Source organism: Rhinopithecus bieti, unplaced genomic scaffold, assembly GCF_001698545.2.
Source record: "Rhinopithecus bieti isolate Rb0 unplaced genomic scaffold, ASM169854v2 scaffold_13029, whole genome shotgun sequence".
In the NCBI taxonomy this organism is placed as follows: domain Eukaryota; kingdom Metazoa; phylum Chordata; class Mammalia; order Primates; family Cercopithecidae; genus Rhinopithecus; species Rhinopithecus bieti.
The window spans coordinates 4043639-4059414 of NW_016807982.1; the positions used below are offsets into that span (position 1 = coordinate 4043639).

A 15776-nucleotide genomic window follows, 5' to 3' on the forward strand; every position below is an offset into this window, starting at 1 on the left:
TTTTTTGAGATGTAGTTTCGCTCTTGTCACCCAGGCTGGAGTGCAGTGGTGTGATCTCGGCTCACTGCAATGTCCACCTCCCAGGTTCAAGCGATTCTCCTGTCTCAGCCTCCTGAGTAACTGGGATTACAGCCGCCCGCCAGTACGCCCTGCTGATTTGTGGTATTTTTAGTAGAGATGGGGTTTCACCATGTTGGCCGCGCTGGTCTCGAACTCCTGACCTCAGGTGATCAGCCCACCTCAGCCTCCCAAAGTGCTGGGATTACAGGCGTGAGCCACTGCGCCCTACTGACTCTTGTCTAATAAAGAGCTGGAACAAATTAAGGGTTCTTTAAAAATCAGTCATTTCATCTTTTTTTAAATGTTACTTTCTGTTTTTAAAGTTTATTTTATTTAAACAAGTTGTTTTTTTGTAGAGGTGGGGGAATCTTCCTTTGTTGGTTAGGCTGGTCTCAAAATCCTGGCCTCAGGCCATTCCCACCTTAGCCTCTAGAGTAGCTAAGACTACAGGCCCTTACCACCACATCCAGCTAATTTAAAAAATTTTTACTTTGTAGGCCAGGTGCGGTGGCTCACGCCTGTAATCCCAGCACTTTGGGAGGCTGAGCCAGGCGGATCACCTGAGGTCGGTAGTTCAAGACCAGCCTTACCAACAAGGAGAAACCCTGCCTCTACTAAAAATACAAAAAGATTAGCTGGGCATGGTGGCACGTGGTTGTAATCCCAGCTACTTGGGAGGCTGGGGCAGGAGAATTGCTTGAACCCGAGAGGCGGAGATTGCAGTGAGCTGAGATCGAGCCATTGTACTCCAGCCTGGACAACAAAAGCAAAACTACATCTCAAAAAAAAAAAAAATTTTTTTTTTACTTTGTAGACACAGGATATTGCTATGTTGCCCAGGCTAGTCTTAAACACCTGGACTCAAACAGTCCTCCTACCTTGGCCTCCCAATGCCCTGGGATTATAGGCGTGAGCCACCATGCTCAGCCACTTTCTCTTTTTTTTTTTGGGAGATAGGGTATTGCTCTTTCCTCCAGAGCTACAGTGCAGTGGCGTGATCATAGCTCGCTGTAACTTTGCACTCCCTCCTGTCTTAGCCTCTCAAATAGCTAGTACTACAGGTACACACTACTATGACTAATTTAAAAAAAAATTTTTTTTTTTGTAGATGTGGGGTCTTCTTATGTTGCCCAGATTAAAAGAAAGGTGTTTTTAAAATGTCCAGAGGTTCACATTTGCAGAGGAACTCACTCATTTGTTCTAATGCATTTTCTTACATTAGGTGTAATTGAAAAGTGATCCTCTCTTCAGAGATGTCAAAAACAAACAAATCCAAGTCTGGATCTCGCTCTTCTCGCTCAAGATCTGCATCAAGATCTCGTTCTCGTTCATTTTCGAAGTCTCGGTCCCGAAGTCGATCTCTCTCTCGTTCAAGGAAGCGCAGGCTGAGGTAAGGGGGTGTGACTTTGTATATTGAGGTAATCATTGCATCAGTTGATGTGGATGTTTGAAGATCTTTTGTTAGACTTTCTCTGTGAGTGTCAAATGGACTGGGGGGTTGGCTTGAGGTGCAGGGTTGGGCTATAAGATATTCCAGGTCTCTTTAAACGACAAATCCAGATCAGCTTTGATTGCCATGCTGATTGCCTGATTCCTTTCCTCTGCCAGCACATAGTATTTCCCACCCACTTTGGAAGAAAGAACGTTTTATTTTTATTTGAGCTGCTTGCTTCAAATCTCTATAGCTGATTATTTTCACCAAAGTATTTTGAAGGCCTGAACCAAAGTTTATTTGCATCACCGCAAATAAAGGATAGCTAAGAGGATTAATAATATGAACAACATGGCAAGGAAAAGAAGCTTCAACTCACTAAAATAAACTTTTAGAAACTTAACCAGGAGTCATTTATATACAGTGTGCCAATTACTAATAAGCTGCATCTATTTAGTAAATGTATCTTAAAACTTTTAAAATCACTGTTGAAAACATCATTTTATCTCACTAAACATAAGAACACTTCTTTTGAATTTATTGCCAATATTTCCTAATTCAGTCAGTTTTCACAGCTTCAGGTGGATTTCCCTATTTTAATTATGTCTTGGAATAGGATGCCAAACCTCCAGCGTCTTTCCTCTCTTGGTGTGTGTTGTGAGTTGGATTTTTCATTCTTTAAAAGTGTTTTAACTTTCTTTTGTGGACAGATAAGAAGCTTTCAGTAGATACAAGTTTCTGTATGTGAGTTTGGGAAATATTGGTGTATTTAAATACTTAATAAAGGGGAATCTTTGTACATTTTCATTCTTTTTCTCAGAAGTATATTAGCAAGGAGATGATTTGTCATGTTTGACACTTGGAACCCCTGCTGTTTATTTCAGATGAGTATCTAGAATTTTTGTCTTAGATGAATTGATTACGAAATTTAAAATAAACCTTAGAAGTCAGTGATTAAACTTTTACTCTTGATGATTTCCAGAGCCCTATAGTACTTCTAAGGGGTCTATTAAACAAAGGATTGGTGGTTTTGTTTCTTACCATTTAACAAAAACAAGGTAGATGTTAAATGAAGTCTGTGAGAAGCCATCCTGAAAAAGTAGGTATGCATAAATATTGAAAAGGGAAACCCTAAATTTATCTACCTCAGGAAATTGCTTTTAAAGCCATGGGACAAGCAAGACTCTTAGTAACTCCTACCCTGTACCCAGAATCTTGATTTAGGGAGTTTAAACCTCAGTTTTAGCTCATTTGGTTATGAAGATACCTTTTTAAAATTTAATCTGGTAACTAGAAGAAACTAAATAATTGGTTCAAGTATTTACCAATTATTTACCAATTATTCAGTTTTGGTTGCATACCCTCTATGCAACCAAAACTGAGAGACAAAATTGAATTGAATTGAATTGAAAAATGTTAATCAACTCTGAAGTATTTATGACAGCTGGAATTCTGGGCAGTTCTTTTCTCCTTGTTGTGTAAATCATTTGGCACTTGCTCACTGACTTGGCAAATGAGGAAAAAATATTTTAGGGAGGCAGTATGTGCTGGGGTAGGTCTAAAGATACTTTAACATGCTATCATATACCTAGAAGAGACTTGTTCTGGAGGAATTTCTCCACTAGAAAGTATGCTTTTATACTTGATTGTAGTCTGACTTCTCTGTTTTTTAGAAACAGATAAATTTGCCACTGGATGTTCAGTTTTTATTTCTGGCCTATCTGTTTCATGGTTTTTTCTTTTGTTTTCCCTCTCCTGCAAGGAAAGTATCTATCCAGAGAGTTTGAGAAACCATGCCTTTAAATTAACTAACTGCTGAGTTCTACAGAATTGGAGAAAATTGATTATTTCCTTGTATTTCACAGACTGTATCCTTTTAAGTGACATCTCTTAAATAACTTCATTTGCAATCTGCAGAGACTCGTTTTCCTGCATCTGTGCAATGACTGCGAGTTTTGGATGCAGTATGCCCAGGGCCCTCACTAGTTATTGGTAACAGAAGCAGCAGTAGCCTATGAGGATGGGAACATGAATTAAACCCTCCTTAGTGCTGGTGGTGGATCACCTACCTCAAGCATAGCCCTTTAATCGGGTCATATTCACTTTCATAATCTGCATCTGCCTCTCCCTTCTTTTCTTATATTGTTACTGTTTTCAAATGAAAAGTGTGGAAGGTAAGTTTTTTTTTTTTAATTGTACTTAATTACAATAACAGGCAGCAGTAAGATATATCTTTGCCAGTTGCTCTTATTCATGGTGTAGATAAAAAATCCTGAGTACAGTGGGCAATAAATAGTGGAAAACCAATCCCACTTTATCTTTAGATTAAATTGAATGTACTTTCTTCTTAAAAATACTGTTTTGTTGTTAAATCCTGAAAAAAACTGGTATATTTGTTAAATGGAGTTACTTGGAAAAACAAAAACGCATCTGTTCCCAGTCAGATATGAGAAGGTCTGCTGATTAACTGAAGAGTTTTTTTACTTATTTCTAGCCAGCTGCTTAGGAGTAGTTTTTTTAATGTTAATGATCTATATCATAGTAGATGGGAAAAGTGGATCCAAGAACCCCAGTGGATTTTTACACCAACATACGTTATTTTTGACTTTTTGATGGAAACAAAGTTCCTCATCGTTGACAAGCCTGATGCTCAGGAATGTACAGTTTTTTTTTTTTTTTTTTTTTTACCAAGTTAGGTTACTATCAAGTGCCTGTGGTTCTGGAAATTCACCGTGCTCTACCAGAGTTCTATATTGTTAACTGGAGAAGAACACAACACTAGCCCCTCTGCACACCGGGGTGGTGGGGGGTTTTTTAGTTCCTCTTTGCTAACTTCATGTGTCCTTGGGTACCTTATGGTCAGATAGTGCCCTCTTGTGGCACCTATGTAAGATCATGTAGCTCAGCCACAGAAATATGACCTAAGTAGTGAGACCATTTCCAGGTCCCCAATTTAAAAAAACAATATTGTATGTTTTGTTTATGTGATTTTAGTAAGTTCTTTTAAGCTTTGAGCAGATGCATTCTCCAAGTTTTCTTTGTTGTATACCTGTTGTAACTACACTTTTACGATCCCAAGCCTTAGTGGTATCTAAGAAATTCGTCACGCACAAGAGGGAGAGCTGACTAGGATAGGGTGTGAAGTGTTGCCACAGTGTGGGTAGGGGTCAGAGTACCTGTCTAGATACCGCAGCTAGCAGTTTTTCTCTCATTTCCAATGACTTGCAGCCCTGTTAAAATCCCTGTGCCTGTGAAACTGTAAGCTGTTATTATGGTATATTAAAATGGTCTTTGTGTAGTTGACTACCTTAAGAAAATGTTGATAGTTTCTCAGTCACTGTAGAAGTACTCCTCCATTTTAAATGTGCTGCAATATGAAGTGACCTGTGTTTCATCACTTGTTCAAATGATTCTTATCCATGTTTTTGTACTTAGTAAGGGCCATACGTAGTGGGATTAAATATTTGTGCCCTTGCTTTGAAAACAAAACTGAAAGTGAGTGACACATAAGGACAGGGATTTCAGAACAGATTTTCTTGAATAAAATACCTGTGTCAAAATTCAAACATTTGTCTCTTTCCTTTCCATTCCAGTTCTAGGTCTCGTTCCAGATCATATTCTCCAGCTCATAACAGAGAAAGAAACCACCCAAGAGTATATCAGAATCGGGATTTCCGAGGTCACAACAGAGGCTATAGAAGGCCCTATTATTTCCGTGGGCGCAACAGAGGCTTTTATCCATGGGGCCAGTATAACCGAGGAGGCTATGGAAACTACCGCTCAAATTGGCAGAATTATCGGCAAGCATACAGTCCTCGTCGAGGCCGTTCAAGATCCCGGTCCCCAAAGAGAAGGTCCCCTTCACCAAGGTCCAGGAGCCATTCTAGAAACTCTGATAAGTCGTCTTCTGACCGGTCAAGGCGCTCCTCATCCTCCCGTTCTTCCTCCAACCATAGCCGAGTTGAATCTTCTAAGCGCAAGTCTGCAAAGGAGAAAAAGTCCTCTTCCAAGGATAGCCGGCCATCTCAGGCTGCCGGGGATAACCAGGGAGATGAGGCCAAGGATCAGACATTCTCTGGAGGCACCTCTCAAGATACAAAAGCATCTGAGAGCTCGAAGCCATGGCCAGATGCCACCTACGGCACTGGTTCTGCATCACGGGCCTCAGCAGTTTCTGAGCTGAGTCCTCGGGAGCGGAGCCCAGCTCTCAAAAGCCCCCTCCAGTCTGTGGTGGTGAGGCGGCGGTCACCCCGTCCTAGCCCTGTGCCAAAACCTAGTCCTCCACTTTCCAGCACATCCCAGATGGGCTCAGCTCTGCCAAGTGGTACTGGGTATCAGTCTGGGACACACCAAGGTCAGTTCGACCATGGTTCTGGGTCCCTGAGTCCATCCAAAAAGAGCCCTGTGGGTAAAAGTCCACCATCCACTGGCTCCACATATGGTTCATCTCAGAAGGAGGAGAGTGCTGCTTCAGGAGGAGCAGCCTATACAAAGAGGCAAGTATCTCATTTCCCCTGCCTGGTTGTGTTTTTGTCTCACTAGCTGGCAGTTTAATTGTAATGTGATCTAAGTTAAGAGCTCTGATTAATGGTAAAAGGTAATCCCTATTTCCTAGACTTTTCATTAGTAAACATTAAAAGCATCACCCAAGGAAACCTTTAGGTTAACTCTAGCTTTCCTACCTTCCTGAATTTGTATTGCAGCATAAACTTTCTTTAGACTACTCTGCAATGATGTTTTCACATTTAAAATTTGCCTTGGATTCTACCAATGTAAGCCAAAGAACAGTAGAGATTTGTGGGTCAGCTATCAAAAAAAAGTATGGTCTTTGCCAAAATGAATGGCCATTGGAGCTCTTAGACCCTGTAGCACCCACCATCTACTATGTTCGATCTGCATCAGCCTATCATGGTGAAGAGCTGCACCCTCAATACCCTCCAGTTGAGACTGGGCAGAATGGGAAAGGCCAAGGCTTAGTCCAGGAAGGCCTTGTTTTAAAACCACAAGGTGGGTGTATGTCCCAGTAGAAGCCAACACGGCTGCGTGTTAGGAGAGGACATGGCAGTGCTTCCGTCTTTCTCCCCTGGGGGACACGGTGAGTTGGAACATGAATCTTTGTTTGTATGGTTGGATGGATTGGGATGGCAGAGAAGTTACAGGGAAGTTGCATTGGGACCAGGTTGTGGTCAAGAGGGACTAACCCAGCAAATGGTTTCCCTTTTTTCTTTATTTTATCGTATTTAGCATATTTTTTAATCCCTTGATTCTTCTTGGCTGTATTAATACGACTTTGACTTGATTATTAGGCTTTCTGCATTAATGGTACAGATGAGACATTTTGAATCTGTACTTGGCTTCAGTAAGTCTGTTTTATTTATTTACATTTTTATTTCAGTAGGTTTTTGGGGAATACGTGGTGTTTGGTTACATGGATAAGTTTGTTAGTGGTGATTTCTGAGGTTTTGGTGCACCCATCACCCGAGCAGTGTACACTGTACCCAGTGTGTAGTTTTTTAATCCCTTGCCCTCTCCCATCCTTCTCCCTGAGTTCCCAAAGTTCATTGTATCGTTCTTATGCCTTTGGGTCCTCATAGTCTAGCTCCCAAGTAAGTATTTTAAAGCATAAGTTTTGTTCCATGCCAGGACTGTGAATCTTTAGAAGACTTGAGCATGAGCTCTGTTTTTCCATAAGAAAGAGAATGATGATTTTGCTGCTGTCACCCTCTCCCCATTAACATGTATTTTGTTTTTATTTGTGTTCACAGTATATTTCATATTTAGATCTTCTAGGTGACTTGAAGCAAATTTGAAGTCTCTTTTTAGACTTGTATTTCCAAATGTGAGTTGTATAAAAGCAAAACTGTCCAAGGTGTTCTATGTTAACTTTGCTGAAAGCAGATTTTAAGTGACTGAGTGAAGGTTGGGTAAGACCTTAGTTATTTTTTGCCCTAGATCACATTACAGGTAAGTAGGTTTTGTTTTGTTTTTTAGTATCCTAAAATAACTTTTGCTGTTCTCTTTGGTTGCTTTTGTAAGACACAACTCCATGGATCATGTATTTTTCTCTTAATTGCCAAGTTCATAGAACTGTAAATGGCAGTTTTTCAGAAATTAGTAGGAAGTAACCGCATAGAAAGTCCTTTGGTAATACTGAAATCCATAAGACATATTTTTTCAGAGAATCAAAACCAAAAACAGTAAGGCACTATTTTAGAGCAAGGGATGCTTAAGAAGCCTCTTGTGTGTCTCTCTTGTGTTTTTATAACTAGGTATCTAGAAGAGCAGAAGACAGAGAATGGAAAAGATAAGGAACAGAAACAAACAAATACCGATAAAGAAAAAATAAAAGAGAAAGGGAGCTTCTCTGACACAGGCCTGGGTGATGGAAAAATGAAATCTGATTCTTTTGCTCCCAAAACTGATTCCGAGAAGCCTTTTCGGGGCAGTCAGTCTCCCAAAAGGTATAAGCTCCGAGATGACTTTGAGAAGAAGATGGCTGACTTCCACAAGGAGGAGATGGATGATCAAGATAAGGACAAAGCTAAGGGAAGGAAGGAGTCTGAGTTTGATGATGAACCCAAATATATGTCAAAAGTCATAGGTGCAAACAAAAACCAGGAGGAGGAGAAGTCAGGCAAATGGGAGGGCCTGGTATATGCACCTCCAGGGAAGGAAAAGCAGAGGAAAACAGAGGAGCTGGAGGAGGAGTCTTTCCCAGAGAGATCCAAAAAGGAGGATCGGGGCAAGAGAACCGAAGGTGGGCACAGGGGCTTTGTGCCTGAGAAGAATTTCCGAGTGACTGCTTACAAAGCAATCCAGGAGAAAAGCTCATCACCTCCCCCAAGAAAGACCTCTGAGAGCCGAGACAAGCTGGGAGTGAAAGGAGATTTTCCCACGGGGAAGTCTTCCTTTTCCATTACTCGAGAGGCACAGGTCAATGTCCGGATGGACTCTTTTGATGAGGACCTTGCACGGTGAGATGTGCTTCTTCTTAATCCTCAGTGCTTTAGTGGCCTAAGTGGTGTGTGTCTCCTAGCCCTTCTCCCTGGGGACATTCTGTTGTGTTCCCCCTGCTGTCTTAAGCTTCAGTGCTGATACTTTCATGTCCACCTATGTTCACTAGAGAGTATGTATCACGGAGTGATTGTGTGCTTTGAGGGGGACAGTATCCCTGGGGTGATGAAGTATCTCTTCAGTCCTTAGTGACTGGCTCATTCTCTGTTCATCACTGCACCACCAAGTCCAATACTGTTTCTTGTGTTTAACATAGCTTTGCCTGTGAAGCCATCCTGGATCCACTTCTTCCTTCCTAGCTGGGTCACCGAAGTCTATAGTATAGCCCTTCCCCATCAGATAACGTAGCAGTTTTATTGTATTTTATTTTATTTTTGAGACAGTCTCTCTCTCTTCTTTTCTTTTTCTTTTCTTTTTTTGCTTTTTGAGATGGGGGTCTCCCTCTGTCACCCAGGCTGGAGTGCAGTGGTGCGATCTCCGCTTACCACAAGCTCCGCCTCCCAGGTTCGTGCCATTCTCCTGCCTCAGCCTCCCAAGTAGCTGGGACCACAGGCGCCCGCCTCCACGCCTGGCTAATTTTTTGTATTTTTAGTAGAGACGGGGTTTCACCGTGTTAGCCAGGATGTTCTCGATCTCCTGACCTCGTGATCCGCCCACCTTGGCCTCCCAAAGTGCTGGGATTACAGGCGTGAGCCACTGCACCTGGCCCAGAATCTCTCTCCGTCACCCAGGCTGGAGTGCAGCTGTGCACTGTCAACTCACTGCAACCTCTGCCTCTCGGGTTCAAACGATTCTCCTGCCTCAGCCTCCCGAGTAGCTGGGATTACACGCACCTGCCACCACACCTGGCTAATTTTTGTATTTTTGGTAGAGGCTGGGTTACACCACGTTGGCCAGGCTGGTCTCGAACCCTTGAAGCCAGGTGATCTGCCTGCCTTAGCCTCCCAAAGTGCTGGGATTACAGGCATGAGCCACTGTGCCTGGCCACAATTTTAGAGTTAAGGAAGGCAATACATCTACCCGCTGTCCCCTAAATTTTAGGAAAGAGTTGGGAGGCCAAGGCTAACTGGTTTTTTACTTGGCGTAAACTACTCAGCCAGCTGGAAGTCTGTGTGAACAGCATTCCAGCCACACCCCGCTCCCGGTTCATGACATCACCTCCCTGAATCAGGCCTTGGCTGGTCATGCTAGCTGATCTTTTTATTGATTGATTGATGGAGATGGAGTCTCAAACTCGTGGGCTCAAGTGATACTCCTGTCTCTGCCTCCCGAAGTGTTGAGATTACGAGTGTGAACCACTGCACCCAGCTGTAGTCGATCTTTTAAAATACTTTCTCATTTGTTGGGTGTGTTAAAACCAGCAGTGACTAAGGTTTAACACTTCACTCCACTTGAAGATTCCAGTAAAAAAGAGAATAGAGAGATTTTGGATATCCTTTTCCATAGTTACAGTGCATTGAAATTACTTTCAACTTCGGTAGAAAGAAAACAAGTTTGTGGATAGATTAAAAACTCTTCAAAAAAGTATTTTTACGGTTTTAATGTTCTTTCTGTATATCATGTTCTAATTGGGCCTCCCCGTATTTCTTTTTCAGACCCAGTGGCTTATTGGCTCAGGAACGCAAGCTTTGCCGAGATCTAGTCCATAGCAACAAAAAGGAACAGGAGTTTCGTTCCATTTTCCAACACATACAATCAGCTCAGTCTCAGCGTAGCCCCTCAGAACTGTTTGCCCAACATATAGTGACCATTGTTCACCATGTTAAAGGTGAGTCCAGACCCTGGCCTGCTTAGGCTGGTGTTCCACACTTAGAAGAAGGATGAGTGGGTGGATGAGGAGTTTTGGGGGGCCCTGTATCTCATCTAAAGGGCCTTTGAAGCTAGGGGCTGGCTTGAAGGAAATTGTGTTCAGGGAGCAATTTCCTTGTTTTAATTGCAGAGCTTAGCATTTTGAAATGCTGGTAACCTGTGACCAAGAGAACAGGTTAAAGCCAATAGCAAAATGACTTCTCTAGCATCTCTGTCTTCTCTCCTCTAAGTGATCTCTTACGGACCTTGTGGTGTGAATTTCTTCCTCCAGAGTATTCTATCATCCCCCTGGGCAAATGGAGTTGGGCAGGTTAGGGAATGGCTAAGAGAAGTGATGGAGAAGCTGGGTTGGGCCAGTTGGCAGGTTCCATCTGAATATAAACTCAAGCAAGAGTTGGTGCTGTGTTTCTGAGGAGAATAAACTTCAAGCTTCTCTGTCCTAAGACATGGGAACTACAGTGGAAATCTAATGCCCAATATGGGACTGTGTTTGAACCAGCCATTTTTCTTTCCTTTTCTCAGTATATTTGTTGTGTGGATTNCGTCTCAGCCTCCCAAAGTGCTGGGATTACAGGCTTGAGCCACTGCACCCGGCCATTTTTCTTTACTTTTTTTGAGGTGGAGTCTTGCTCTGCCACTGAGGCTGGAGTACAACCAGGCTCCCTGCAACCTCTGCCTCCCAGGTTCAAGCAATTCTCATGCCTCAGCCTCCCAAGTACCTGGGATTACAGACGTGCGCCACCATGCCCAGCTTATTTTTGTATTTTTAATAGAGACAAGGTTTCACCATGTTGGCCAGTCTGGTCTCGAACTCCCAACCTCAGGTGACCTGCCCGCCTCGGCCTCCCAAAGTGCTGGGATTACAGGCATGAGCTACTGTGCCTGGCCTAATGCTAATTTGTTTAGGCAAACCCATATATTAATATTTCATGGTAGTTTAGTCATGGATTAAATCATGGTAGTTGGATTCCTTTAGAAGAATTTGCCTGGGGGCTAGAAGTGGTAGCTTGTAGGATTGTCTCAAAGAATTTTAAGGCCCAGCAGGTTTAAAGACTATTCCATTTGGTTGTGGGAGTCAGTTCAGTGGATAGGGACTAGAAACAAAGTTGGCCTTACCTTTAAGGCTGTGGGTGAGTCCATCTTTCTGTGTGTAGCAAAACCGGGAGAGAACAAAAACCTCTAACTTCTGTCACACTTTGGGAACCTGGGACTCTGTGTGTGTGTGTGTGTGTGTGTGTGTGTGTGTGTGTGTGTGTGTGTATGCCTACGGGAGAGTATAAGTATGTAAGTAACGAGTAAAAGTAATACATACATAAGTCATGAAACATAAGGAAAAATAATGCCTGTGAATCTGTTACCCAACTTAGGAGCTAGAATATTACCAGTATCATATTCACACAATGGAGTACTATATTGTTCTGTATTTTCAATTTTAGGAGAATAGACATTTCCCCCAGTACATTCAGAAAACATGGTTTGGCTCATGATGAAATGAAAAGTCCCCGAGAACCTGGCTACAAGGTGAACTGTTGATTTGATCAGTAATTCCAACAAAATGAGTGCGTTGGGCATGAACTTGACAGAAATGTGTTTGTTTAAATTACTCTCTACTTAAGTTTGTGTTTTTCTTTTAAGGATGGGCATAATTCTAAAATGAACTACAAAGGGTTAATTTTATTAAATGTATCAACAACCTTTGTGAAGTGGTTAGAATATGGTAAATGACCCCAAAGTCTATTGAGGTGAGCTTGAGAAAAAAAAGAGAGGAGTTTTGGAACAAGTGCCCATGATGAGAGAAGAAACTTTTGTGATATTTTCTGCTTGTAAGTATTATCAAATCAACTGTATACATGCACTATTTCCAACCATGATTTCAGAAAGACATGCATGTCAGAGAAGAGTGAAATATTCATGTCTTAACTTAAGTAGACTGTTTTTAAACAGCTGGTCCAGTTTTTTTTCCTAACATTGTACCATATCTATCATCTGTCAATTACTGTTAAACATTACTTTGATGGCCCAGCTACATTTGCAATGATGTGCACGTAAACACTGTTATTAAGAAGTTAAAGCTTGTATACAATCTTTTACTGTGAAATAACGAAATTGGGCTTTAAAAAATCTTAGTATTTATTGATCTTCATTCACATATACAGTTGACATTTAAAATTACAGATGGTTATTCCAATGCTGCTGAAACCTTTTCTAAAAAAAAATTTGTCTTGTTGGTTGAATGTGATGAGAGGCGCTCTTGGGCAGTCTCTCTTCTCTCCCACCCCTCTTTCCTCCTCCGAGTACCCCTTCTCCAGCTTGGCACTAGCCATGTAAAACCCAAGGTTTTCTTTAAAACATCAGAAGAGATCTTGTCCTCCATGCCCTAAAAAGCCAACCCCTGGGAGCAGTGTTGCATTTGTCTTTTTGTCTTTTTTTGCTCATTGGAGGATGCAGAGGCCCAGTTCCCTCTGTTAGGAAACAAATTAAGTGATAAAACAATAAACGGACGGGCAAGGTGGCTCAAGCCTGTAATCCCAGCACTTCGGGAGGCTGAGGTGGGTGGATCACCTGAGGTCAGGAGTTTGAGACCAGCCTGACCTACATGGTGAAACCCTGTCTCTACTAAAAATACAAAATTAGCCGGGTGTGGTAGTGCATGCCTGTAATCCCAGGTACCTGGGAGGCTGAGGCAGGAGAATCACATGAACCCAGAAGGTGGAGGTTGCAATGAGCCAAGATCGCGCCACTGCAGTCCAGCCAGGGCAACAATAGCGAAGCTTTGTCTCAAAAAAAAAACCAAAACTATAAACCTACTTTCTGCCACTCCTGTTGTTAAATTTAATTTTTTTAAGTTTAGTAGTTCATGTATATAAATTGTTAATGCAGAGTGAACTGCTCATTTCTTCCTCCCTGAGGTACCTCCATGAGACAAATCCTAGTGTGGGATGTCCTGGAACTACCATGCATCTTTGCCCCCACTGAGTTTCCCAAGAATTGTTGAAAGCCTTTGCTGCAGTGGTCTGAGCAGGTGTGCTGTTGCTGCTGCAAAACATACCTTCATAGCTGTACTGCTTAGGAAGCTAGCAGAGAAGTTTTTTCCTTCCTTCCCTCCTCCCTTCTTCCCCTCCTCCCTCCCTTCCTTTTTCTTTCTTTCTTTCCCACTTCCCCTTCCCCTTCCCTTCCCTTTTCTTTCACCTGGTAATACCAGTTTATGAATTCCCTATAGTTTTTAATATTCCCTTTCTAGAGAAATTTCTCAGCATAACTCAGGGTTTTGAAGGCTGCTTAAGTCTTCCATTGTCCCTCTTTGGACTCAGTACTCAGAGATAATTCCAAGTGGAGGATAAGCCATGCGTGGATACTACAGTATAGGTAGGGGAAGGTGAGCATTTCTACTCTCAGTGGTGGCTAAGCCTGAGCCAGCCCAACCACCTACTCTTCCAGAGCTAATTTTAGCCTCCTCAACATTTTTATTTTATTTATTTATTTATTTATTTATTTTTTTGAGAGAGAGAGAGAGAGTCTTGCTCTATTGGCCAGGATGGAGTGCAGTGGCGCGATCTCTGGCTCACTGCAACCTCCACCTCCTGGGTTTAAGCGATTCTTCTGCTTTAGCCTCCCTAGTAGCTGGGATTATAGGCACACGCCACCTTGCTTGGCTGATTTTTGTATTTTTAGTAGAGAACAGGGTTTTGGTTGTTGCCCATGCTGGTCTCGAACTCCTGAAGTGATCCGCCTGCCTCAGCCTCCCAAAGTTCTGGGATTACAGGCGTGAGCCACTGCGCCCGGCCAGCCTTCTCAACTTCTAAACTAGCCAGTCATTACTGGGCCAGAAAAGAAACAAACTGAGATCAATGCATAGCATTTTCAGAAGGCCAGCATCATTGTTTTGGAGAACTGGCTTGGGTTCTGTGAGGGATCCTCATGGAGTAACTTCTGTGGGACATCCTGCATCCCTTCCAAGGTTGGGTGAGATGCCTCACATTTCCCAGTGCTTCCTCTGCACCCCTCCATTGGAGTAAAAACCACAGTTTGTGGGATGGTTGAGCTGATGGCTCTGAATCCCAGAAACCTTAATTTTGACTTATCTTTTGATAGGCTGAGGGAAAATACAAAGATGATCCTGTTGATCTCCGCCTTGATATTGAACGTCGTAAAAAACATAAGGAGAGAGATCTTAAACGAGGTAAATCGAGAGAATCAGTGGATTCCCGAGACTCCAGCCACTCAAGGGAAAGGTCAGCTGAGAAAACGGAGAAAACTCATAAAGGATCAAAGAAACAGAAGTACGTAAGCCCCTGTCACCCCTTTCAGACTCTTAAGTTCCTTGTCTGCCCCGTTTGGGCTGTACACCAGAACTTTCAAATCACAGTTTAGGGTTAGTAATTACAGCAACCTGTTTCTTCTTTTAATCCATATAAATGTCAGTAGGGTCCCTAGTTTGAAAACAGTTTCTACATCAAAATAGTGTGATCTTTGTCCAAAGAAGGCTTCATGACAAAAGTTAATCTGTTAAATTGACCACAGGGATGGTGTGGAGAATCATTAGAATCATTTGGGAATTCCTTTTGCAGTTTCAGATGTGCCTTTTCTCATCACACATTTTCATGGGGAGGTTGTATTTTAGAAATGGCACAAAGTCATTGTCAAGTAATAACACTGTTTAGTCAAAGAAGCAGGGTGGAACTAGATAGGACATGATTGTTGATCTTAAGTGCTTTTTAAACTAGTTTTACAGACAGTTCCAGGAGAGGTGTTCCAGGTACTCCTTAAACAAAGGTGGCATTATTGAACTTTGTGGGGCAACATTCATGCCTATGTCCTGATGTTTCTGTTTACGTTTTTGAATGTTCCATAAGTTTTTAATCATGTGTCACAAAAAGTAGCACAATTGAAGCCCCATACCTTCTGGTAAGAAGCAACACTTCTGCTGATTCTGAACTTTAGCTGGCAAGCTTTTATTTTTTTGAGACAGAGACTCACTCTGTTGCCTAGGCTGGAGTGCAACTTCCGCCTCCCTGCTTCAAGTGATTCTCCTGCCTCAGCCTCCTGAGTAGCTGGGATTACAGGCGCCCACCACCACACCCAGCTAATTTTTTGTATTTAGAGATGGAGTTTCACCATGTTGGCCAGGCTGGTCTTGAACTCCTGACCTCACGATTCACCCACCTTGGCCTCCCAAAGTGCTGGGATTACAGGTGTGAGCCACTGTGCCCGGCTGTGTTTTTGTATCAATTTTCTGCTAACCCCTTGAGATAAGTCGAACAGTTGGTGTGATACCCATTTTGCCCATTTGAAAGATAAGCCAAGCTTAGAATGATGTGCCTTACGATTACAAGTATTGGGCGCGGGCCCAGTGGCTCACGCCTGTAATCCCAGCACTTTGGGAGGCCGAGGCAGGCAGATCATCTCGTCGGGAGTTCGGGACCAGCCTGGGCCAATATCATGAAACCCTGTTTCTACTTAA

At 42.5% G+C, this 15776-nt stretch overlaps 1 protein-coding gene across 1 annotated transcript in view; it reads left to right on the top strand.

Annotated features, from left to right (window-relative positions):
* Positions 1–15776, top strand: part of THRAP3 (thyroid hormone receptor associated protein 3) — a 95488-nt gene that overhangs the window by 68922 nt on the left and 10790 nt on the right. The window contains exons 3-8 of the mRNA XM_017884427.1: positions 1283–1450; positions 5086–5988; positions 7762–8466; positions 10102–10290; positions 11722–11836; positions 14408–14595. Coding sequence (XP_017739916.1) covers positions 1314–1450; positions 5086–5988; positions 7762–8466; positions 10102–10290; positions 11722–11836; positions 14408–14595 — 2237 coding nt within the window. The 5' untranslated portion in view covers positions 1283–1313. The remainder of the gene's footprint in view (positions 1–1282; positions 1451–5085; positions 5989–7761; positions 8467–10101; positions 10291–11721; positions 11837–14407; positions 14596–15776) is intronic.